This window comes from Mus caroli, unplaced genomic scaffold (genome assembly GCF_978045245.1).
Source record: "Mus caroli unplaced genomic scaffold, Mus_caroli_1 scaffold_11, whole genome shotgun sequence".
In the NCBI taxonomy this organism is placed as follows: Eukaryota; Metazoa; Chordata; class Mammalia; order Rodentia; family Muridae; genus Mus; species Mus caroli.
This window is the reverse complement of record NW_028227266.1, coordinates 20,254,162-20,281,063: the sequence shown is the minus strand read 5'-3', so window position 1 is coordinate 20,281,063 and position 26,902 is coordinate 20,254,162. Positions and strand designations below refer to the sequence as shown.

The 26,902-nt window shown below is 43.1% G+C and overlaps 1 protein-coding gene across 2 annotated transcripts in view; it reads right to left on the bottom strand.

The window, feature by feature from the left end:
* Bmper (BMP binding endothelial regulator) overlaps positions 1-26,902 on the bottom strand; it is a 267,045-nt gene that overhangs the window by 228,620 nt on the left and 11,523 nt on the right. For both annotated transcript variants that reach the window (XM_021172558.2, XM_029481077.1), the window contains exon 3: positions 7,395-7,494. In XM_021172558.2, the coding sequence (XP_021028217.1) occupies positions 7,395-7,494 (100 nt within the window). The remainder of the gene's footprint in view (positions 1-7,394; positions 7,495-26,902) is intronic.

The window sequence follows — 26,902 nt, the reverse complement described above, 5'->3', positions numbered from 1 at the left end:
TAAATGTTTTGACTCTGATACAATGTGTCTTAAACATCACTTGATTCTGAACTAAAGAACTAGCACAAAGTGCTGTATTAGTCATCATCTCTGTGTCCTTCCAACTGAGTGGGAAAAAAGCAGCATCCTCAGTGTTAGCATGTGGATGCCCGTGGGAGGACTTAGCAGGAGCACAGCTGCCACAGCTGGCTTGGGACTTAGAGGACACATTAATGACCCATTATCGTTTTTCTCTGAGTTAACACATGGTACCATAAGGTTACTGGAGTTTACCAGGTTCCTCAGAAAGCCAAAGGCTGAGTGAGTACCTCAGGATAAGACCAAGCTGTGTGGCATGCTCAAGAACCTCTCACAGGTCTTTGGAGCCATCATTTCTCTACTGTACAACAGTCTTTGCTTCAGCTCCTTGCCTCCATCCTTACCCAAGGCTAATACCTGGCATATAACCACAGTGTCCAAAACATGTCCAAACTTTCCCACAAAACAATCTTATGTATCTACTAAAGGAAATATATATGAAAAATAGAGGCATTACATGTTAATGTCAAGCAGGGGAAAAGCAAAAGTAGTGCAATAGAATTGTTTAAGCTGTAGAACAGGGAGAAGATAAAGCGGCAGGAAAGGGGAGGTAACTAAAACCAAGGACATATGAAAATAGAAGGGAACTTGCTACTCGGAATGCTTAAGAATATATTCACATCAATCATGGAGGACAGAGAGAAGTAAGGCCAACAGTAACAGTTTTCCATGATAAACACAGTGTAACTGTTCACTTCTACAAACTAAAATGAGGAGCAAGTCCTTTCTTTCCACAGTTTAGAGCTTTCCTGTAAGCCTGACATAGGATTCTAAGTAGAAAAACCACAAATGAGGCAAAACACTTGCAGTCTCTGGTATCTAAGAATAAAGATTACTGTGCCCCATCAGCACACAGCACTGTAATCTGGGACAGAGAAAACAGTACAGATGCATCTTTAGCACCTACCTCCTAGAAAGGAAAAGGAAGATACACGGAGTTGCTCAGGAAGGGTCTCAGTTATGCAGTCATTTTTTTTACTTATATCCGTTGAGCTGCCCTGCTATCACTGGGATGAATCTGCCTTAATTATGGTAGATAATCTTTTTAATATGTTCTTGAGTTCAATTTGCAAATAACTTTAGTTTTTACGTCCATGCTGATCAGAGAGATTTGTCTATAATTTTTCTTTTCTTTCTTTATTTTGCTGTGTCTTTTTTAAAGGTATTAGTGAAATTCTGTTGTCATGAAAGAAATTGGAAGTATTTTTCCCCTCTGTCTATTTTATAGAACAGTTTTACTTACTCTTTAAAGGTCTGATAGCCAGGTCTATCAGACCTTTTTTTGGGGTTTTCTGGTTGCGAGTGTTAGTTAGTTAGTGAGTAAGTGAGTTAGTTAGTTAATCTCATACCTGTGATGGATTTGTTTAACATTTTAAATATTCTTTCTGCTTAAATTTGGTGAGTTATATGCTGTGAGATATCTATCCAATGGCAGGCGCAGTGGCTAAAAACACTTCCTTGTGGAAAGCCGTGCAGCGAGCAATCGCTGTGGAGAGCCGTGCGTGTGCCGCAAGCAATCACCATTATAAGATGGCGCTGGCCTCTGCTGTGACTAACTAGTAAACAAGCCTTGTGCGCAAGTGCGAGAGTGAACTCACTCCTAGTCACTGCCCATTCTCGGGGTGTAATAGTGGTGTGATGGGCGAGCAACGAATCAAGAGCTGTCACGCCACATCAGGTGCTGAAACGTCATGGCTGAGTGCTATATAAGGGACTCCATTTTCTGGGGTCGCAATCTTCCTGAGAAGTAAGCAATAAAGCTTTGCCGCAGAAGATTCCGGTTGTCCTGAGTGTGTTCTTGCCAGCGGGGACAAAAGCTCGGGATACTTCCTGTTCTTGAAGAGGACCTGGGTTCAATCCCTAACACCCACATGTGGCTCCCAACCATCTGTAACTCCAGTACCATGGGTTCCAGTGACATTTTCTGGCCTCCACAGGCACTGCACAGATGATGCATACACATACCTGAATCAAAACACTCAAACACATACATAAAGAAATATATCTTTTTAAAAAGGTCTAAAAAGAAATCCATCCTTTTTTATGTTTTGCAATTCAGCAGAGCATGGGTTTGAAACACATCTGTATGCTTCTCTGGGTTTCAATGCTGTCTGCTGAACTGCTTCTTTTTCAGCTCTAGTTTCATTAGTTTGAGGTTTTTTCTTTCTTTTGTTTGGCAAAAGTGTGTCAATCATATTAATATTTTAAAGAACTCGCTCTTCTTTTCACTGATTCTTTGTATGTTTTCACTTTTATTTTACGAATTTTTGTATCAATCATAATGATTTCTTCCCATCTGTTCTTGAGTGTTCTTATTTTTCTAATGTCTTAAGGTGCATCATTAAGTTGTTAATTTGGGTTTCCTCTCAGGCACTTTAGCTACAAACTTTCCTGGTAGACAAGGGAGTGGAGTTGTTTACACATACAACAACCTGTGTACACAAAGGGAATTGTTGGATTTTGTTTTGTCTGAAGTATGTAAACAATTTTCCTTGTCCATCTACTTTGTCTTCACTCTGTCCTCAAGTTATTCTCATCTTCCAAAGGAAACTATTTACACATGGTTTGTTTATATGCATAAGAGACCCCAACCCTTCCACCAGAACACTCCTACAGCTGATAAACGTTTCCAGTAAGATGACAGAATACAAAGTTAGCATACAAAAGTCACTATTGTTCTTGTATATCAAAGACAGATATACTACAAAAGGTATCAGGAAAATAACTCCACTAACAATAGCCTCAAAAAAAAAAATCTTGAAATAAATCTAACCAAGGAAGTGAATGACTTGAATAACGGAAACAGCAAAAACTTTAGAAGGAAAACTAAAGAAGAAACAAGAAGACAGAAATACCTCTTGTGCTTATGGATTGATAAGATTAATATCGTGAAGATGGCTAATGTACAAAAAGTAACCTACAGATTCAATGTAATCTCTATCAAAGTGACGTCATTTTTCACAGAAATTGAAGGAAACTTCAATTCCATACACACAAACACACACACACACATACAGAGACAGAGACAGAGACAGAAAGACAGAAACAGAGAGACAGAGAAAGAGAGAGACAGAGGGCACATAATCAAAATCATTCTCAGCAATGAAAGAAGTACGGGAGACATCACCACACCTGACTTTAAGTTGCACTGCAGAACTTTAGTAGTAACAACAGTGTATTTATGGCACTGGCATGAATACAGACTCACTTACGGGTGGACCAGAATTGAGGAGTCAGATCCAAGACCATGAAACAATAGCTGTCTAATTTCTGACAAAGATGTCAAAAATACTCACAGGAGAAAAGGCAGACTTTTTAAACAAATGATGATGGACAAGCTGAAATGTGACAGAGAGAAGGATGGAACTTCTTCCTCACCCTGCACAAAATTCCTACCAAACAGATGGAGAACCTCAATGTATGACCTGATACTCAAAATTTTCTAGAGGAAAGAGTAGAAAGCACACTTTTTCTAGGCACACGTAAGGACTTTCTGAATAGGACTGTACTAACACATAAATTAAGAACAACTGGCCTGTATAACTGGATTGTATAACACTAAAAACCTTCTGTACTCACAGGAATACCATCAACAGAGTGACATGTAGCCCATGGAGTACTATAAACATGACAGAATTAGTACCTAGAATGTACAAAGAACTCAAAAATAAATAAATAAATAAATAAACATCAAGAAAACAACCCAATATAAAAACACAATATAAAACTTCAAAGACAATTCAGAAAGAAAGAAAGAAAGAAAGAAAGAAAGAAAGAAAGAAAGAAAGAAAGAAAGAAAGAAAGGAGGGAGGGAGGGAGGGAGGGAGGGAGGGAGGGAGGGAGGGAGGGAGGGAGGGAGGGAGGGAAGGAAGGAAGGAAGGAAGGAAGGAAGGAAGGAAGGAAGGAAGGAAGGAAGAGAGAGAGAGAGAGAGAGAGAGAGAGAGAAAAAAAATGGCTAAGAAAAATTTAAAGACTATTCAACAACCATTTCCATCATGGAATGCAAGTTAAAACTACTTGAAGATTTCATCATCACCCTCATTTTAAAAAGGACAAAGTTGGAATAAATGATGTGATTAAGAGGGACAATTATTTACTGTTGGTGGGAGGCAAACTGGTTCAGTAAGAATGCTATGGAGCTGTAAAGAGAAATAGAATTTCCAGGTGAGTGGATGGATCAGGGAGTGATCATGAGTAAGATAACCCAGGCTCAGACAAACACCAGCTCTCCCAGGCAGATCTTTAAAGATGTGTGTTTTCACTGGAGTGCCTGTAGAAGTCAGGAAACCAGAAAGGAACAGGGGTGGAGAGAGATTTTAAAATAAGAGAGATAGTAGAACACAGGAGGATACGTAGGCGGGGGAGGAATGATGGGGTGGGAGGGGATGTGTGGAATGGAGACTGGGAGGCCAGAGTAGAGCAGAAGATATTGGAAAGGATAGTTGTTAACACTCTAGACCTTTTAAAACATCATATGGAAAACCTATTTTAGAAATGTGTGTGTGTGTATTTAGAGAGTAGCTCAATATTACAATAATTTAGCACTGTTGCTAGAATATATAGTAGTTTAGTCGCTATGGAAATCAGTGTAAAAGTTTCTCAAAAAGTAGAAATAGAGCTATCATATGATCCACCTCTATACCACTCCTGGGTATATACCCAAAGAATTATACATACTACTCTAGAAATTACAGAGCTGGAGAACACACACACACACACATGAGAGAGTTTAAATAAAGTTGCCCATTATGGGGGTATAATACCTAAGCACAATAGATTATTATAGATTATCAATTAAAACCCCAGAGTCTTGTATGGGCTACTTTCCTTGAAATTGTTGGTCAGTTGGGGTCCTAGAGACCCCAAAACAATGCAGCCTATTATCATTGCTCCTAGTTATTCACTACAAGTTGGTACTAAGAACGTATTGCTGAAGACAGCACATACATGAGTCATAGGACGTGGAAGAATGATGCTGACACTGATCTGAAAATGTCATCACCATTGGCTCGCTCTCATAGTGTTGGAAGGAGCAGTGCACTCCACTGAGGAAAAGCAGAAAAGTAGTCAACGATCTTACTCAACTCTAAGTCCCCAAAGCTACGGTAATGATCAGCCTGGCAAGATGTATACCCTTTGGTGCAATCGTGGCATAAATGCTGTAAAATAACTGACCACTTTATGATTAGATTTAAGATCTGCTCCACACCACTGAACCCATGCATGACAGCATTAACTGAGCCAAGAGCCCAAGACTGACTAAGTTATAGGCTCTGGGGCAGGACAACTACTAATTTCCTACAAAATGGACATGTCAATCTACAAATATTTATCTTTATTTACCCTAACTTTAGTATAGGCTTCTACTTTCATTGAAGCGGCATCTCTTCCCCAGTGGTGATTAATACAGATTCACAACTGGTCAAAGTGCAGAGAATTAGAGATGGTGGTGTGTTCAACCATAAATGAGATGCCCGCATCACACCACATCCTGCTGAGACTCGAGAATCACCACAGACAAGGGACTAGAAAGAGTTTAAGAGCCAAAGGTTATAGAGAGCCACTGCCAAGTTTTATGATCATGGCAGAGCTGGTGCACACACAAGCTCACCTGCCCAAGATCAAGCTGGTCAAAATCCCACCATGGATGAGGGAGGAACCCACAAAGTTCTACTCATAGCAAGGGAACTATTGGCAATTGATGCATAGAGTGGCCAGCGGGGAGTGTCACAGCCTTTGGCAGCTTGCCCTTTACCCAGTGGCTGGCACTACACTTACTGGCAACACTAAGTGAACTTGGTGTGTTTTTAAAAAAAATAAATAGAAGAATACATGAAGTTGGAGAGGAAAAACCGTGATGTTAGGGATATGGGAGAAGTTGGAGAGAAAGGAATGTGGGACCAAATTTGATCAAAACACACTATATGTATGAAATCCTCAAACAAGCAAAAAAAAAAAGCAGTTTTAAAAGGGAAAAATATTAAATGTAACTGAATGTTCAAGGTATCAGATATGTTAATGTCCTAATTGCTCTAATCTGCTTATTATATACCCTATACCCATCATACTGTATCTTGTACTATACAATTATATTATGTATCAACTAAAATTAATGGTTTAAAAACAATAAGAGAAATTTTGTCTCTTGTGTGAAGGACCAGGAGTCAAAAATTAAGGTGCTGGTCTGCATCTCTGCATCTGAAACCTCCAGGGAGAGAGAGAGTACACCCTTAACTCTTCCAGCTCCAACTACCCCAGATGTTTCCAAAAACATCATTCATTACTCCAGCCAGCCTCTGCTTCATTGGGTCGTGACCCTATTCTCTGTGTCTGTCTCTTCTTTTCATAAAGATACTGGTCACATTGGAGTTGCTGGAAGTATGTCTGTCAAGACTATTTCCAAATAGGAACACTTTCTGAGGTTCCAAATATATATGAACTTTTGGGGAGCCTTCAGTCCCACATGTACTGCTGTGTTCTGACTTAACAGCATAATTCTGAAGCGCGAATCCTAATGCCCTGGCTTAAAGTTCAGGTGACTTCCCAGCACACTGCCCTGTATATTTGCCCACTGTACAACTTGGGACTTCACTTCTACCTTCTAGGGGGAAGTCCCCTTCATTTAAATAACAAAAACTGGAACACACAACACTGAGTGATCCGCAGGAACTACAACTTGGTGTCACAGAAAGTCGCTCCCTGGGGCAAGTGTCAAGTGAGAGCCAGGGACATCGGGTGCTGCAGCCCCTGACCAGGGTGGTAGGAAAGACCTGGGCTAGAGCCAACAGCAGGCGCCACCAGACAGCATTCCAGACAAGCGTGAGGGCACCAAGGCTGCGGGGCAGGAGACTTCGGGCTGCTTCAAAGATGTGTGGGGGAACGGAGATTTAATTTAGGAAGAAAAAAAATTTAATAGGAACCCAAATGATAAAAATTTGGGTTTAAAGACTACTCTGGCAGAGGAGGGCTAGACGAGTGTGGAGCCTGGAAAAACCAAGTGTTGAAACGTCTTGACAAAATACGCCCATGTGCATGTGTACAGATGTGCACAGGCGTCATGCTTGCATCTTCTCTGTCACAGCGCTTTAACAGCTCGCCTCAGAAAATATACCAGTCGTGAGGATCTGCCCGTCTCTTCAGCCCGCCGCGCCCCCCTTCCTGGCAGCTCCCGCGCCAGTCCTCTGTGCACGCACGTTCGTTTTCCTCCTGACACCCACCTGCGTGCCAGCCAAGAGCTGGGCCAGAAGGAAAGGCAAAAAAGAAATGAAGGTGCGGGAAGCAGCAGCCACCGGAGAAGGTAGCCCGGATCAACTCACCTTTGCATCGTTCACAGCAGGCACCTCTCTGCTTGATGGCCAGCGCACAGTCCCGTGACAGCACAGGGCACTTCTCCCTCTTACAAGTCACCTCTTTGTTCTAGACAAAAAGAGACAAGGGACATTCGGGATCAACTTCACTCGGAATCCAAAGCAGCAGCTGCAGTTTCCTCTTCCTATCTTGCCTTCAACTTGGCAAGAAAACTCTGAGATAGCTGATGGAATTTTTCTTTCCCTGGAGTAGAACCATCCCCCAGGAATATGGGACTTTAGGAAAGTATCGGACTTTCAGAGATGAGGGGAGTGGGTACGCTCTGTCTTCAGATGCCAGCCTTGCCCAGATAACCCCATGCTGAGGAAGGGACTTGCTCCAGTTCCATCCTAAGGTCTCCTTTCAGTACACACTCCAGAAATGATAATATTTGTGTAAATCATATTTTGCCCATTGGCTACCTGGGCCAAGATTGCATCGTGAGAACAAAAATATTTTCTCACGGCTGTCCAGCAAGCCTTAATAGAGGAGTGCATTAAAATGCACCGATCTAAAGTTCCAACTCAAATAACGACAAAGTTGAGCATTGAATCAGTTCAGTAAGAGAAAAAATAATATTCCATATGCCAAGCACAGACACAGCCTTCAGTGTTTTATAGCTGTAGGACAGCTGCATTACATTAGCACTTATGCTAATGAAAGTGTGCTAAGCATTTGCATCTTTGGTTTATCCCGAAAGGTTAGCTGTTAAAATGTCTTAGATGAGATCTGAACATGATGGCATGCCTAGCTCTACAGAGAGCAGGGAGGTGTTCTCCTGATCACATAACCTGACCAAAGTAACAACAGCTCACGATAGGCCCTGTGAGGTGGCTTCCAGCGAGATTTAAATCCCATGAGATCAATTTTAGAGATGAGGAAAACAAACCACAACTCAGAGAGGGTAGCTGGCCTTCCTTTTGGTCTGAAATGGCTCCCGTGGCCCCAGGGAGAATCTTTTACAAGTCCCAAATGTGCACCAGCCATGGCCTAGGTCTGAGCTAAGGCTGTGGCTACTTATGGCCTTCACTTCCCGGCAAGTGGCAAGTTAGGTATCCATAACACCAGCTCTGCTCAGCTTGGGACAAGCCTAAAGCTCTCCTCAGAAGAGAATAGGACAATGCACAGAAGTGACCTTAAGAAGAGTCTAGTGTTCTCAGTGTCCTTGAAGAGTACAGCTTAAGGGTGGAAGGAAGGTCTCATCACCCCTGGTCTAGGACCTCGGAGATGAGGCTATGGGTGTATGAGGAATGAAGGAGGGGTGGGAGGGTGCACACGTGTGCACATTAGAGTATGAGTGCCCAACCTATGCTCACCTACCCTGGGCAGTTGTAAGAGAAAATGCACCCCTTTTGTGCTGCCCCCAAATTTCTTTTATGCTCTACAGTTTACAAGACACTCACAGCATCTAATTCTGAAATCAGCCTGGATTATCATCTTCTTTCAGGTGACTGGGCCTTCCAAGGAGTCACAGAACCCTACCCCGTGCCAATCACCATGGCAGTCCTATGGTGGGTGAGAGAGGGCAGAGAGGGCAGGGTCTGCCTTTCAACAGTTCTCCTCTACAGAAGCCTTGCTACTTCCCTGCCCTGTTGTTGCTTTGCTAGGTCACCTGAGGCCTGCCATGGCCTGAGTTAATATCCCCGAGATCGTCTCAAGTCTGATGGATGTACGGAGAAAGAACAATCGCCACAGACACCTGGACCTCATCCTGCAGGGCCGCTGTTGCTGTTGTTCTGCTTTGTCGTTGTTTTGTCTTATTTGCATTTATCGGTTGACAGCGAGGGATAAGAGGGTGTGGTTGACATGGGCAATGAATTGTCCATTCTCTCCCTCCCTCCCTGTTTCCATCCCTCTCTCCCTTTCTCTTTCCCTCCCTCATTTCTCCCCCCCCCTCCCGATTTTCCCATTGTCTGCCCTGGGTTGTTATACCCACAGAGCTAACCTCACTCATTCATTCAGATCCTGTGGTACAGAAGTCTTCTTTCTTATCTGCTCATTAGAGCAACCCTACCACTGCTGAGGAGTTCTTAAGGAAAGCTGCCTGTGCCTCCCACCCGCTGCAGCGCTGATCTGAATGATGTAAAAAGGCTAAGTCAGCAAAGCACAGCTGTAAGAGTGTCCTTGTCCCCAGTGAAGATGAGGCAGATGACGGAGCTGTCTAGGGCCTATGGAGACAGCAGACCAGGTGACCTGGCTCCAAGCCCTCCAATTCTCCAGGTCTTCTCGTCCCAACGATGATGGTCAGTGATAACATTTTTAAAATTTTAGGTATTATTGGCCATATTCCCACTGAAGGCAGCAAGAGCACCTAACGGGTGCACGTGTATGCGTATGTACGTGTGCACTGCTTAAAATTACTAGCTGTGACTCCACTTGCAACGTGTGGATTCTACAACTCCTATTTTAGCATAGACTCCCTCACCCCGGGAAGACTGGGACTGATAGGAACATCGCAAGCAGAGATTCAGTCTCGTGTGCATTTAAAAGTACAGCAAACTTAGAGAAGGGTCCCCCTAAGACAGTGTCCTCTCTAAAAGGAGGAGTCCTCAGAGTTCAAACTTTCAGGACAGTCAGAGTGGTCGGGAGAAGCAATGTGAGAGCTGGTGAGTGGGAAGGTGCACGTGTTCTTTAGAACTGCTGGCTGAATTAGAAAGCCAGAACAGAGTCAAAACCCACAACAGGATCCCAAGATTCACAATAAAGAGCATTGTAGCTGTTGTCCACCATGTATGGCACTCCAGGCAAATGGTTTGTATAGTCATGTCTGAAGTTTTAAATATGTGTGGACAGACAGACAGACAGACAGGCATGTATACCTAAGCTTTAGGTATATTTTTAGGGGATACAATTTCCTTTCTGTTTACCCTTAGGATTCTTTATATCCTATTGGGGTCATGTTGGAGCTGCCAGATCCCATCATTTTTGGAGTCTGTTTGGAATCTGGTTGGTGTGGATGTGAGGATGGACTTAGAATCCCAGGCCCTTGAGGAAAAAAATAATAGAGCTGCAAGATCACCGTGGGGACCCTGCTTCCTCATCCCCTTAATTGAGCCTAACAGCTACATGGGAAATTCAGACACAGGTAATTAACACCACTTGCCTGGCTTCCTGGGCTTGGACAAGTCACAAAACCCCATATCCTGGAGACAGTGGCTCTGGCAAGGAATGTTATACACAAAGCCCCGTGTTCAGGAGTCTGTCATCCTCACAGCACAGATCACAGCTGAGGCTAAGTGTGCGACTCATTCGGTTCGGGTTTTAACTCAGCAAACACTTTCTGATCGTGATTCACACATAGTGCTCACTTCCTCTGATGATATTTAGACTCTGAGCTAAGGAAGATCACACAGAACTTCATCTCAGCCTGATTCTACAGATAAAGAAGAAAGGCTGGGACATGTTGATCCCCAAGGATCAACAAACACAAATGAGAGAGGTCTGGAACACTAATTGATCTCTGCCATGCAAATGCTACACTTCAGTTCTTGGGTACATTGTGGGCATTCAGGATACAGAGTGAGAGAAAACAATACCCCGATTGGGTCCTCCTAGTATATTCCCACATGTGAGATGAGCCCCGTTTCCAGCAGAATCACGCCAAGGACCAGCCTCAGAGTCATGGGACTGTTACAGACACCGTCTGCTTTGAGGAGACAAGAAATATGACTATGATCAGATATCAACAGGGCCCGGCCTATCACACCTCTGAAAGGCAGACTGATACCCTTAGTTTTCTACAAATTCTAGGCGGGTTTGCAGAATCATGCATTCTAAGCGAACAGAAACAATGGCCAAAAGGCCATCTTCACACAAGGAGAAGGAGAAAACATAATAACCTAGTCAACGTGTTTGAGATCACTTCATGGTTCTCTGCTTTCTCAGCCACCATGTCTCTGTGCTTACCATCTCTAGGATCAGCCAGCTGGGGAGGTAAGTCTGAACCAGTGTCTCCTTCCAGAAAGATGGACCACAGACACCTTAATATCAACAAATGCTCCCCCCCCCAAGAAAAAATCATAGCCTTGAAATGCACCCTCAACAACTTGTTAACATGCAAAAAGTAAAGGGGGTGGTATAGAGAGTTTTTTTTTTTAAAAAAATTACATGTCTGGCAAGAAAACTCCATAAGGACGCCAGCCAAACCACAACTCCAGCAGAAGCCAAGTACAGACAGGATGACAGCAGCCAGCTTGCTGAGTCTGACACTTGCCGCCAGATGGCAGCACAGAGCTCCCCGGCCTTAGGAGTTGCAGCCTTGATCCTGCCTCCTGCCTAGAGAACTGTCTCCTGTCTGGAGAGAGTGGGATCATGAGTACTGAAGACAGCTAAGCAGCAACGTGAAATGATTCTAGTTGCTTCCACACGTGGAAAGGAGAAATTCCGTGGAGATGCTCTTGAATATTTCCACAAGTGTCCTGAAGATATTTTTTTCCAAAACACTTTTCAAGAACCAATCCTATTATACTGTAGAAACTATTATGCCATGTTTTATCTATGTTAAAAAATAATAACAATAAACTGAAGATAGGAACTCAGCAGACAATATAGTGACAGAGGTGGAGGCAAGACTACTGCTGGCAGACAGTATGATTAAACAACAAAACAGCATCACAAATGTCCTACAATATGGCTGATATGCCATGCCAGAGATACCACACTGCGCAAGTCTCTCCTAGAAGAACCCTCAGTTTCCTTCTGTTCTGGTCCCTGTGAAAGCAAGATCTTCCCCAAAGACATACCACTGGCCCTGCACAAAGATGCTAATTCAAACAGCCAGATCCTTTTTCAGAAGACTAGGAAGACTGTGGAGTTGTGGTCCCCGACCCGCCACTACCACCAAATGATGTCAATAGAGCACATGGGTCAAGGAGTACAGTTGGGGAGGATAAACAGGCCAGAGTGGCTCTATCCTAAGTTAGGACTCCCTCCTACACGTATGCTCATGTCCCTCTGCCATTTCATCATAATAATCTAACTTGGGGAAGGGACCTATAGAAAAGCCTTCAAATATCCCCATCCAGATGCAAACATCCAGGGAGCAGACATGTATCCATCCCCAATGCCACCCCCCATCCAGATGCAAACATCCAGGGGTAAGACACACATCCATCCCCAATGCCACCCCCATCCAGATGCAAACATCCAGGGGGAAGACACACATCCATCCCCAATGCCACCCCCATCCAGATGCAAACATCCAGGGGGAAGACATGCATCCATCCCCAGTGCCCCCAGACCCTCTATTTTCAGCTGTTAGAGAAAAGCACTTGTCCAGAATCCTGGCAACTGTGAGAGATGAAGCCGTTCTCTCATGGCTCACTCCACTCCATTCTGGGGAACAGGGATAAATTCGAGCTTCAAGCATCTTATCTGCAAAAAGGATATTGGAAAGAATTCCCTGCAGATTAGAAGCCGTGGAAATGGGTGAGGATCATAGGACACTCTGACCCTGCAGCTGATTCCTAAAGGCCTTATCTAAAGCACACGTGGTGGTGTTTCACATATGCAGTCTCAAAACTGCTCAGACAGGAATTCATTCTTAGGAATATGGATGGTTTTTGCCAGGTTTTCTGAGGAAGGGAGACCACGAAAAACCGATCCAACATCAACGAGTATATTCTCATTAGAATTTCTAGTCTCCCCATGCATGAAGTTAAATGGCTCAACTTCTCCTTGAAGTACCCCATTCTAACCCAACTCAAGCCCCCAAAGAGCCAAAGGGGATGTTATGGTACTTTTAAACATAAGTCCCAGTTTCTCAGAGGCGATATTATACTACTTCTCATAAACAGAAGAATAATACTTGGTGTTTACATAGCACATTTCTCCTGAAGAACTCTGCAGACATTATTTCATTAATCCTCATAGGTTCCTTAAGTTTTTCAGAGGAAGAAACAGTCCATAGTGAACTAAAGTGTCTCAGGCCCCTCAAAGAACTGGCAAGCAGTTTAGCTGGGAACTCAGTGTGATTCCCAGACCTGGATTATGGTCCAGGCATGAAGGTTAGTTGCTAAGACACAGCATTAAAATTTATAAGTATGTCGTATTAGAATTAGGTTAGCTCCAACACAACCTTGAGATTTTAGAAATAGATTAACGTGTAGTTGAGCTACTCTGGGAATTTTCCAGGAAAACTAACTACCTGGGCCATAGGAGTAATATCTTTAGCCTGTGCTAGTGTAAGACAACCATGGAAGGGCTTGCCCAGGACTTGGAAAGAGAGGAGACCTCACAGTACATGTCAGGTCTTAGACGTTCTTGAATGCAGAGATATAAGCAAATGTTGAAGAAAGAAAGGTTTATGTGGGGCCTAAAGACACAAAGGAAGTTGGCAGTTTGAACTATCGGAAGTAATGATTACTCTGTGATCAGGAGATCTTTTGAAATGAGAAAATCATAATAATTTCCAAGGGTGTGCTGAGATAGCCCACTAGTTGTCAATGGCAATACTAAATTTGTTTCATAGTTTATTTTTTTAATTACATCCCCCCCCCCCGCTTGTTCTTCATTCTTAATAACACAACTGACTTCTCCATAATTCTTATAAAGAAAGAGCCAGATGAAAAAAGTAAAAGGTAGTCTACCTGCCACAAAGCCTAAGGGCACACAAATACAGGACATTGGGTCATGCGGCAGTTCAATGGAATTTGTTGACAGGAAAAGAGACTAGCAAAACCATTCCTAGTGTGAGAAAGGTAGGAGTGAAAGGTCCTCAGGAGAGCGATGTGGTTCCCAAAAGTTCCCTGTTCCTGAGCTGAGCTGACCTCAGTCAGAAAATAGGGAGGGGAAGGGTTGTGGCTCCTGCAGTTTGAGCCTCCAGCTTGTTTCAGGAAGTAGCATTTCCAAGTTTTTCTCCACCCTTAACCTTCACCACTTTTGCAAATTCCTTCAGTGGTCAAGGTCTCCAAGTGTCCCGGCCTGTCTCTAGTCAAATAGTGAGCGGCATGGGGTGTCCAGAAGATGCTGACCTCATCACAGGAACGCACATTTCTAAAAGCCTGGACTGAACACCTGTAGTGCTGTTTGGACCTTCACTCACACAATGAGCCCTGGGAAGGCGTTGGTGCTCCCTCTGCTTTTTGAGGAAGAAAACTCAGGAACAGAGAATTCCACCAAGTTTGCACAGCTAATCTGGGCAGAACCGACACACTCGGGACTCTCGTCCCCAGATAATCAGGGCAGAGACTCACACCGGGCTCTCTGCTAGGGAACTGTGACTTAACCACTACAGTTCATAGCTTTGTCTAAAGGCTCAAAGGAGCCATCTTTCTCAGCAGCTAAGAATTTAAATATTTGCCTTCATCTAGCATTCCCAACTTTCAGACCATTATAAACCTTGGTGTTTTATGGTTTCATTTTGAACACACAAGTTATAAAAAAAAATACTGCATTTTAGGAAAGACAGATTATATCTCTGACTTAAAAACGAGCCCCAGCTTCTAAGTAACCAGGCGAGATCATTTGCAAGATGGATCAGAAGCCGGACTCAACTCTCTCAAGTCCTTCCATTTCTTCCTCAGTGTGTATGTACGGGCGTATCTTCCCATGAACCTTGCAGCATCCCAGAGCCATAATTCTGGAGACTTTGTGTTAAAATGTCTTGTAAGAACATCGTGCAGTCCATTGTACTACATCTGGGAGTGTTGTTCTTTCTTCCCTGTCTAGGCTCAGTGAGTTTACCCCAGAGACCTGGGCCCTGGCAAACACGGCCTCCTCCGGCCCAGCTCGCAGTACAAACTCGAGACAAAGCTGCCCTTGAAACCCGACCATTTAAAAGACTTTATGAAGCCCACTGGGGCCAACGATTATTTTGCAACAAGTCATATCCCATGAAGAAATTCACTTCTCTGCAACACAAAACAGAAGGAGATTAAAGAAAAAGGCAGGGGGGTTAAAGAAAGGAGTAAGGACCCTGCTGTTCTGTCTGGCCAGAATCATGTCTTTTACTACCCGCATCCTTTACAAAGACGGTGTGCTGATGATATATGGCCCTCATACATCATGGAGTGACAGTGTTCTCCCAATACTGTACCTTGAAAATATGACACGTGCCAGCAGAAGCAACAGGGGATTAATATGGAGGCTCCTTTTACATTCGAGTTCCCTAACATTTCAATTTTTTTAACAGGCTTTAGTTTGTTGGAGGAGTTATTGGAGGTCCTAGTCTGGTTTAAGGGTTCAGGTCTGGCACTTAGTTTTCCCTATTCAAGGGACTCTGAGAACAAAGGAACCTGGGCTGTTACAATGTCCCGGCTGCTCGAGTACAGCTGTGATTTAAAACAGGGCAGTGTCAAACAGCTCCTCATTCTGTTTAATCATATTTTGAAATAGAACCAAAACATTAGAGATGGCAGAACACAAAAGAAATAACCACCAAATAAAAATAGTAGCCCAAAGAAAGTAACAGCCTGTTTTTTATTATACCGTACATCGTATAAGCAAAGGTCTCCCGGCAGCCCCACATTCACGGAACCGAAACAGACTGGCTAGAGAACAGCCAGAGACTGTGACCATGGGCCTTGTCACAGAAACTGTTCTGCCACCACACTCAAAGCAGACAGTAAAACCGAAAGGTTCACCGTGCCCTCTTCTACCAGTGGAACCAGGCATGTGAAGAAAGGAAAACACTGGCATCCTTCATTTATTTTGGCCAAATGTTCAAATCTCCCCATCCCAGAGGGACTCTGGCAATTGAGTTATAGAAGAAAGTTTGCAATGCACAGAAAACTTCCAAAAGATTCCTAACATGAGAAGAATTGCAAACTAGGGGTGAGAGGAGTGGGCCCTGCAAAGGAAAGTGGCTTCACGCACAAGTGGCCCTAGAGCCACTACTAACACCTTTGATTATTTTACACTGCTGGGCACCCTTCAGCACATGGCGAATAATGAATTGGCTTCTTCCTCTACCCCAAAAGAAAACAGGAGAGAAATGGGCTATGAAATCCTAGGCATAGCCCTATGCCTTCCTCAGAATCTCTCACTGTGTTGGGTGATTCGACTCCAGCTATCAGTGAGATCTAGAATTCAGTGCATTGGCTTGCCTTCCTAAACTTTGGGAGAAATGAGCACTCTGCTGTAAGGGGGGGAGGGGATATGGAGTGAGTGTGGAATGAGGGTAAGGATTTGGGGGGGACAGAAAGATTGCAAGAGCCAGAGGATCAGGGAGTTTGCTGTGAGAGTGTATCTCCTAGCAATGTCGGAAGCTACATTCATAACGACTCACCAAGATGGCTGCTTAATCATGAGTTGAACAAGGAGAATAACAATAAACATGCTAAAGTGGATAGAGGAGAGCCCATGAAGCCTCTACCTGATGCAAAGAACTATAAGCAACTGAAGAATGTTGAGAGCAGAAGAAATAGTCTTCCCCAGGGAGGAGGTTATACAACACCAAAGGATCAGCCCTGGAAGCATACAGACAAGTAACAGGGTACACACTGGGCAGGTTGTACTTATGTAATATACATAACATATGTAATATATGTACATTTAGTGAAAAAGGAGGCCATGAACTTAGAAGAGGCTGAGAGGGTATATGGAAAAAATTGAAAGAAAGAAAGAAAGAAAGAAAGAAAGAAAGAAAGAAAGAAAGAAAGAAAGAAAGAAAGAAAGAGAGAGAGAGAGAGAAAGAGAGAGGGGGGGGGGGAAGGAGGGAGGGAGGGAGGAAAAGAAAGGAAGGAAAGGAAGGAAGGAAGGGAGGGAGGGAAGGAGGGAGGGAGGAAGGAAGAACATAATTATAGTATAACTTCAAAATAATTAAGTAATAAAAAAATCAATTCCATAGGAAAGCTGACAGTGTGACAGTGAGGAAGACAGTGGCTCCTGCATTGTAAGGGTCCCTTTATTGACTTATAAAATATAAGAAGCTAGGTTCTCTGGTGTAAAAAGACAATGAATTCAATTGAACAATAAAAGTTGCTCTTAAAGAGGAAAATATGTGTTAAAAACATGAAAACCAAATTTCTCAGATACTATTAGCAAAGCCATCCCTGGCGCACCCATTTGCTTCCCAGATCTACAGTTCATAGTGAAACTCAGTCCTCAAGCCCTCCCATCCCTGTGGGTCAGTAACCAGCAGTAGAGCAAAAGGAAAACAAATCCTTCTGAGGATTGCCCAGGGAAGCCTGGGTGTTGTAGGAGTTACAAAAATACCTGATCTTGACAAGCAAACAGCGCTGACATCCAGGGGAAGTGGCAGGGCGGAGGAGCTGCTGCAGCCCATCTGTCATTTTGACAAAGTAACTTTCTGGTCACCAGTGAGACCCTTTTAAAGACATCTGCACAATTGACCCCGACCACCAGCAATCACTGAGCCTTTCAAAGGTCCCTGCGGGACAGAAGCCTCAGTTGGCCGTGGCCTGGACTCTCAAGGCCTGCCTCTATGTCATGCTTAGGGCATTGTGGTGTTTCAGATGCTAAAAAGATCCCTGGCCCCATGCTGCCCAGGTTGGCACTAGCTCAGACAGTACATGGTCACCTGAATAACACTAGGCAGAAAAGCAAGGGGCTTGGGTGGCTAAGAGTCCAGGAAACCCCTGCCTCAGACAGCCTCCCCATATGCTGGCCATTCTTAGCTGGACCTGCTTGGACTCATCTACTGGGGCCATTACCCGAGTGTTCTCTTCTCTAAAGTTTTCCCAAGGGCACGTGCAGATGTCAGGAAGAACTGGATAAACCACAGACATACTTCATGGGCTTACAATGTAACTTTAATCTACTAGTTTCCATCTCCAAACCCTTTAACCATCAATGAGAGCCAAATTAACACATAATCTATTTCGGAGATTAAAGGTGTTATGAAGAAATGAAAATGGCTGTAAAGCACTCTTTAATGTGATTTTATGACTAAGGGGATTCTTATGTACCTTATTTAAAAAAAAAAATCGACCCTGGTTACTATTTCCAACCATTCCTGTTAAAGCAGTGTCTCAGCGCTGACATATCTAAAGACAAAGTGTCAACAGAAAAACAAACAGGCTTTTAAAATATGATGTTTGGGCTATAAGCATATTTTCCTGTGGAGTAAACACTCCTACTTCATAATTCAGTCTATCTGACTAAAGAAAAAAAAAACATGAATCTGTTTAACAAATATTTTTGAGGCCCTGCTGTGAGCCAGGCATTTTGCCAGGTTTGGCTGGGAACAGAAAATATGAATCAGATCCATCTTCTGCCCTAGAAGAGCTTACAGTCCTAGAGAGACAGGGGTGGAACATGAACACTGCAAACCTATCTCCCGTGTCGCACAAATGTGGTCAGCAGCTCTGCTCACACATCATGGAGGGACCCGACCGGCAACCTGAGTCTATCACAAGCCTCTCAAGTCACCCCAGGCATCCTGGCTCTTTAACCACTTGGGGAGTCATTGAGTGAGCTTTGAAAATGCTCTGCTATACAATTATCCCACTGATGTAGATGTGACCTACACATGTCAGCCCTTTGGGACTTCACAACCCACAAAAGAATCTTCCTCCAGGCCAGTACTAAAGCCCATCAGAACAAAGATACAACGTGGCTCAGATTTACCTGTGGTATAATAATTTGCTTTACAGATACATAGGGAAGGAGAGCTCACTCTAGGCCATTGTTTTCTTGTTGATATTCCCACACTTAACATAATTTAATAGTTCATCTATAACATGTTTTAAGTAAAATAGAAAATAAAAACAAAGTAGGTTTTAATTAACGTTTCAAAATCAATAATTATCAGGCTATCAAGTCTGATATGAGCATGGACTATTGAAATAGGTTTGCATAGGATGTTCCTTTGTTTATAATGGAATTTTGCCTTGATAAATACTCTAAATGGAAAATGCATTTACTACATCAATGATATTTTTACATATAGTACAATGGAGAGTGTTAGCTGTTTCTGCTCTGTTATCTTGAAGCTGACTGGAAGCTGTAGATTGTTGCCATTGTCCTGAAGAACAATCTATCATATGTCATTAGCACAGGAAAACATCCAAATTCAAGATATGCATTATGATTTCTACTGAATATATACTGCTTTTATAAAGCCAAAAATTATAAATGAAAAACTTTTAAGTGAACCATCTTAAGCTGGAATCATCTGGAATAATGTTGTTGTTGTTGTTGATGTTGTAATATAACGTATTGTGACTACAGGATCATTTGTTAGAAATAACATCTCACCTTTCAGTGCATTTCTACCACTCGCCAGCATCATGCATGATCACAGATTATGTAATCTGTGTTTACAGTAAACAGGCAAACTTCTAGTCTATTTAGGAAAGAGAATTAATTAGATTAAATTATTGAATCATAAACATTAAATATAAATGGCACAAACCTATTCATCAAATAGATATGGACAAACTGAGCTTATCACAGTCCTAGGCACTGGGGGAATGTCACAAACAGGAGAGACGATGTGTTCTCATAGGGCTGATATACTAGTGGGGAAGGCTCAAGGGAGCAAGTATTTGCATGATATAGCAGGTAGTGCAGAGGGCTATGAAAAAAAAAATCAGGACACAAAGAAAGAATGATACTGGGTGTCATTATGTGTAAAATTGATTTTAAAATGACCCTCTAATATAGGAATATTTGTTAAGAAAACAGCAAAAAATTAGATTGGATAAATATTCATAACACACGTGTTCCAGACACAAAAGAATACAGATGCAAACATGCCCTGGAGAGGGTATCATGCAGACCTCAAGGGGAGCCAAGAAAGGAAAGCGGCTGGACTAGTAAGGAAGGATTATTGGATGGGAGCAGGGGCAGGGGGAGTGAACTAAAAGGTGGCATCCTCAGCCAGATTGCATAAGACTATAGACTAATATACAAGATGCCACCGATGGATTTTGCTTATATATACATATACATACACATTACATATGTGTGTGTGCATGATATTGCTCATAAATATATATGTTTCTAAATTTTTTAATTTTTTTAAATGTGTGTGAGTAATTTGCCTGTATGTGCCACATGCATGCCTGATACCTGTTGAGGTCATAAGATGGTGTCAGATGCCCTGGGACTAGAGTTACAGATGGTTCTAAGCCATCATGTAGGTGCTGGGAGCCAAGGCAAATCCTCTGCAAAAACAACGAATGCTTTTCACTACTGAGCCATCTCTCAGGCCACATTTTGCTGAAGTTACATATCTATTTGTACATGTGCCTGCACACACATGCAGGAATACAGCTGTTTTCTAAAGACACGTAGAGGTCAGAGGACAACATTTTAGAGTCAGTTCTCTCTTCCCACCACATGGTTTCCAGGGATCAGACTCAGGTTGTCAATTTTGACAGCAGTCCCTTTACTCGCTGAGGCATCTTGCCAGACCCCAATTATATTTTTCAGACTTGATTTTGGCCACAGGATACAATAGAAAGGAATAAAGGAATAAGGACCAAGTGGCTATTGGGCTGAATAAGCAAACACAGCAATGGACATTAATGCCTGCGTGACCTAAGCTGCTGGGAGGGGTGGAAACATGACCTGCAGATCCATCATTTTACGTGAGATGTTTCTAACCCTGCATATGGAGATGCTAAGTGGATATCTGAGTACACAATTGACAATTTGGGGAGGGAGGGGACTGAGAACATAAATGTGTGGACTACCAGCGTTTTCCATCATGGGTTGGTATGAAGTAGCATAGGGAATGGAGAAAACATCTTGGTTGACTCTTGCAGCCATTAAATATGTTAGTTTTAAGAAGACAAAGATCGGGGCTGGAGAGATGGCTCAGCGGTTAAGAGCACTGACTGCTCTTCTGAAGGTCCTGAGTTCAAATCCCAGCAACCACATGATGGCTCACAACCATCCATAAGGAGATCTGACGCCCTATTCTGGTGTGTCTGAAGACAGCTACAGTGTACTTACATATAAAAATAAATAAATCAAAAGAAGAAGAAGAAGAAGAAGAAGAAGAAGAAGAAGAAGAAGAAGAAGAAGAAGAGGAAGAAGAAGAGGAAGAAGAAGAGGAAGAAGAAGAGGAAGAAGAAGAGGAAGAAGAAGAGGAAGAAGAAGAGGAAGAAGAAGAAGAAGAAGAAGAAGAAGAAGAAGAAGAAGAAGAGTCAAGAGGAGGAAGAGGAAGAAGAGGAAGAGGAGGAAGAGGAAGAGGAGGAAGAGGAAGAAGAGGAAGAGGAGGAAGAGGAAGAAGAGGAAGAGGAAGAAGAGGAAGAGGAAGAAGAAGAAGAAGAAGAAGAAGAAGAAGAAGAAGAAGAAGAAGAAGAAGAAGAAGAAGAAGAAGAAGAAGAAGAAGAAGAAGAAGAAGAGGACAAAGATCCATTAAAAAAAAAAAGAGGCAAGTTAGCTAAACAGAACCCTAAGAGGAAGAAGAAGAAGAAGAGGAAGAAGAAGAAGAAGAAGAAGAAGAAGAAGAAGAAGAAGAAGAAGAAGAAGAAGAAGAAGAAGAAGAAGAAGAAGAAGAAGAAGAAGAAGAGGACAAAGATCCATTAAAAAAAAAAAAAGAGGCAAGTTAGCTAAACAGAACCCTTATCAACCTCCCAAGTGCTCTAGGGAAGTTCATTGCCTGTGGGCTCTTATGCACAGAGACACATACACACATGTGCATTCCAACTATATGTGACTACTGGTTGAGATGACACTGTTAATTCAGTGACCACCACAAACCACCTCTCGGCACCTACCACAACCCCAAGTACCTAGAAACCAAGATCACACAGGATTGGATTGCAGCCCAACACTCCTCAGAGAGGCCATCTTGACAACTACAGATCACATCTTTTCCCTGTTGCCATCACCATACCCCAGCTGCTGTCTGCAAGGGAACAGATTTGACCTTAGGGATATTCTGATTGGCCAGAATAACTGAGAATACCAAGAAAAAAGGCTTAGAATTATTGTCCCCAAACAAGAGCTCTCAGACTCACTAGCACTTCCTAACTAAAGGCCAAATACGCACTGAAAGCACCACAGGCCATGAGAGCACACAAGTTGTGTAGGAATAACGGCAAGTGTTGAGAGAGAAAATTTTCTCAGTGTAAATTTCTTCTCAGCTTTACAAAGCCCTTAAGCCAAAACCCTGCAACTTGCAGAGACCATAGTCAAACCCTGCTTTCAATTTCTGATCCCAAGATATATGGCTCCAAACTAGGACAGTGATACTCATCTGCAACAGGGCCAGTAGGATCCAGGGCTCCAAGGAGAATCCTGAGCTCTCAGTCAGCCCCAGCCAGGAAGCAGGGAAGCCAAGACCCCACAAGCAACTTGGGACTCTTTGTAGAAGCCAGTGAGAGGCAGGGCCCTGAGGAGAAGCTGAACTAGGCATATGTTGCAACTTTGGGATCAGTTCTCCTTCATCCTTTCAACAGAATGATCCCCTCCCACATACTGGAAGGCTGTTAAATTTTCTCCAAGCCATTCCTTTTGCTCAATTATATCAGCATATTATCATTAGTGAAAAATGTTCACTCAGACCCCACCTGGCCACTTGACTGTGTTCTGAGCAAGCCGATTAGCTCCACCCAGCCATTCCTCTTGACACCCTCCATAGTGATTACAAGTGGCCCCTGCTCTGGCTCTTTCCCAGATCACCCTTGGCCAAGGTCAGTGAGCTCCACACAGCACACTTTGTCCACAGCAGTGTCCCACCACCATGTTGTGAAGAGGAATTACAACCACAATCTCCAATGCCTGTGTGTACATTTCAGCCTGCTGGCAGCAACTAAGAATTAAAAAGACTGAGATGTGAAAAAAGCAAGACATGAAAATTAGGGGAGTGCTGTCATTACACAAATGCTAGACTAATGACAGAGAAGTAAAACAATACATTAAAATATAACTAGGATGGGCAAAATAAAGGTGGAACTCTGAAGCAATCGAATGTCAGGGTAATTTAAACAGTTTTTAAATTATCATTAAGTTTATTGATAAATGTTTATCAATGTGACCAAAATTTTGGTGATAGTGACTTGAATCAGAATTGGTCAGCTTGATTTTACACTCAACCTGAGCAGAGAAAGGAAAATGTAAGCAGTAGGAGGCAGAAAGCTGAGAGAGAGAGAGAGAGAGAGAGAGAGAGAGAGAGAGAGAGAGAACCAAATTGGCCAAAAGGATCTGCTCTAATTAGAGAAGGTTTCTGCTGCATCCAGAAAGAATTGGAAGCGAGGATCTCAGGGGTTAGGGTGGAAGTGGTCTCTAAGCCTGCCTCACCTGGCCCTCCACTCCTCATGACTTTGTCTCTCAATCCTCCAGGTGTGGCTGGATGCCACCAGGCAATCATAAAAGCCTGGATGTTTGGTCAAGTTGCTACATCTAGCTGTCTTGTGTTGAAGAAGCAACAAACAGACATCACACCAGCTTCATCGTGCAGCTGCTGACCATCACGCAAAGACCACAGGAAACAGAGCATCCCTGTGGGAACCCAGCACATGAAAAGGCTGGCCTCCGCCCAGGGGGCCAGTCTGCTCCACCCAAAGGCGCCAGTCAGGGTTCTACCTAACTGACCCACAAGACTGCTAAACATATACTCCCTAAGGAATCAATTTGGTGGCCCCTCTTAGTGAGCCTTGGGGCATCTTCTCCACCCTTGTGGTTTAGAAAGCATTCTCTGAAGATCTCACAGCGTCTGCCCAGGAATGGAGCATCATTTTCTTACTGGAACTGTAGTCCCAGCTTTCAAGAGGTTGCATTGTGATTTGCTTTTGTGTGCCTTGTAATCTCAACTGTGAACATTTCTAGAGAAACCCTGTTCTAGCTTTGAACAAAGTTCAGTTCGGAATGTCCCCAGATTGCAAACACAGTGTTGAGTCTCAAAGACTCAAGTTTGCAATGCACTACTCTGCAGGCTTCGGGGACTCCCGAGAAATAGACACTGACCATCCTTGCCCGGGACAAGCATATTATCCAGTAAAAGAGACAGCTAACTATGTAACTCAAAACTTCAGAGGAAGTGTGAGTGAGAGCCATGATAAAGGCTTCCTACGTATAGGCTTTGAAGAAGAAATGATTAATTCCAAATGGAAAACCAACCGGAGATTTAATAGAGACAAACGAACTCTTCAATAACAATGATTAATGTACAAGATAAGTGCGGGAAAGCCCCACAGAAGTGATGGTCTATTATGGAGCTGTTTAACAATAATGCAGTCTCACTTGTACCTGAACATGACTTAAATATGAACATAAAAGTTGATATTTATGTTTACATCTCCTCCTTTTTATTAAGTTCCCATTATTAAGCCCCTACATTAAAGAACCCCGAAGTCTTTATTAGGATGTCATATCCTCTGGTGTCTTGAGTAAGGGATGGAAAGTGTTTTTAAGCAGCTCCTCCATGGTACTTATGCATGTTAGAATGAGAGCGGCCCCGCTGCTAGGGCATGGTAGGAGAACTCAGAACCAAAGGCAAGGTTTTTACTGTGGACTTGATAATGACCTACAACTGTAAAGGAAGGCAGGGAGTCAAAACTGAATTATATAATGAAAGAAAAGGCAGGGGCTACTGGTGGCCAGAACACAGTCAATCGCCTCTGGTGTTCAAAAGGTGTTTCTCAGGACCCCAAAATGCACAGTTACTGGTCCCATTACACATCCACATGTTTTAGACACTCAAATAATAGTTTGCAAACTAAAATATCACATTAACTACCCTCGTGCATACATACATAAGTGCATAGCATCTCATCAGACAAGGAGGCATAGTTTGCTCTGGATAATTAAAGATGACAGCCAGACTTAGTATCTCTGGCTCGTACATGTTAATCAACTTTCAAAGAACTCAAAAGCAATAAAAGATAGCGATGTTCAAAACCTTCCCAAACATAATTTAATCTCTTTTTGTTCCTGTAAAAACTGTTTCTTCAATCTTGCAGAGCCTTGGGGCATTATTAACATAAATGCTCAATAAATATGCAGTGGGCTTAATGAGCAGCCATCGATCATTCCCCTCCTTCAGTTGTGCAATGCAATTCCCATATGCCCCGCAGAGGCCAGAGCATGTGCTGTACCACAGGGCTGAGGCTGCTTCCTCCTAACTCCCCGACTGCTCTAACACCCTCAGAGGGAGTCTGGTGGATGTGAAGAGCCCATTAGTTTGGAGCGGAGTGTTCAGTGACTCCAGGAGGCTTTCTCTTTCACAGACTGAGAAACATTCCACTGTATCTTCTCATTTGATTTTAGTTTGGGAATCCAGACAAAAGTCAATCTAAACTCAAATACATTGCAATAATAACCTGTCAGGATAAATATCTGCATTTTGAAAGTCTCAGGGTTGGAGCTAGCGAGATGGCTTAGTGGTTAGGAACACTGGCTGCTCTTGAGGAGGACCAGGGTTCCATGTAGAGCAGAGTACAGCACATGTAACCCCAGCTACAGTGGGAGCACTTGTTTCTGGCATGTAAAGAAATCAACATTCACACGAGCATACTCTTCCCATACACACACACACACACAATTAAAAGAATAAAAAAAAAAAATCTTTTTCCAATGTTAAAAGATCTTCAAGATATATATTATGTTAGATCACATGAAATTGCTGTTTCTATCGACCAATAGAAGAAAAACATTAAAAAAAAAAATCTCCTAACTGCAAGCTTTGGAAGCTCTGTATATCTAGACCAGACAAATGAGCACCCAAAGATAATATTTTCTTAAGATGTCTTTGCTCTTTCTCAATATGAAATAGAGGGATGGCACTGTTTTCAATGAATCCCAAATATTACCCTGAGTCCAAGGAAGAAAAGGAGTCCAGCTGCTGCCTGGCACACGCAGTTGGTCCATGAGATGCACAGCAGAGAAGACTCCAGCAGAAGGAAGGGACTGTCTCCCCAGAAGCAGCCCAAGACCAAGGAGAGGCATAAAGAAAGCAGGCCCCACTCCTTTCCTGCCACCCAGCTCTCCCAGACCTTAGATTCTCACACCACTGTCACCACTATGAGCCAGCACTAGTGCACACCAATGTGCTAATAGGGTTCCAGCTGGCTCTGCAGCCTCCCACAAGGCAGCAGAACCACTGTTTCACATGTGCGTGGAAACAGGAAAGAGCCACAACTCTTGAGCCTAAGAGGCCCAACTCCCCACAAGAACATAAACACAGCCCATGGCAGATCTCAACGGTTCTGACACAGCAGCTCCCAAGCAAGAGAATGTCTGCTTAATCTTTCATGTCCTCTCATTCATAAAAGCAGTGCCCCCTTGAGACCACAATCCACTACTGCCATGAATGGCTCTGCTTCTGCTTTTACACTATGAAAGTAGAAAGCAGGAGAGACCAAATGGGCTTTGCCCTGAAGCTTGGGGGAAACACGGGGATATGCCAGGCAGTGGGTTGTAGAGATGCAGTTGTAACAGATGCAGAAGCTTTGAGTTCCATCCAGGTGGCTGATGGGATGCTTAGCCAGGAGAGACTGATTCTCATATGTTCGTACAAATGGTAGTTAAATTGCTTGTAAAATAGAAAGTAAATTCCCCAGCATTTTTTATAACATGTTTTAAGAACAAACATGGAGAAGAGGAAAGATGTCAGGAAGGG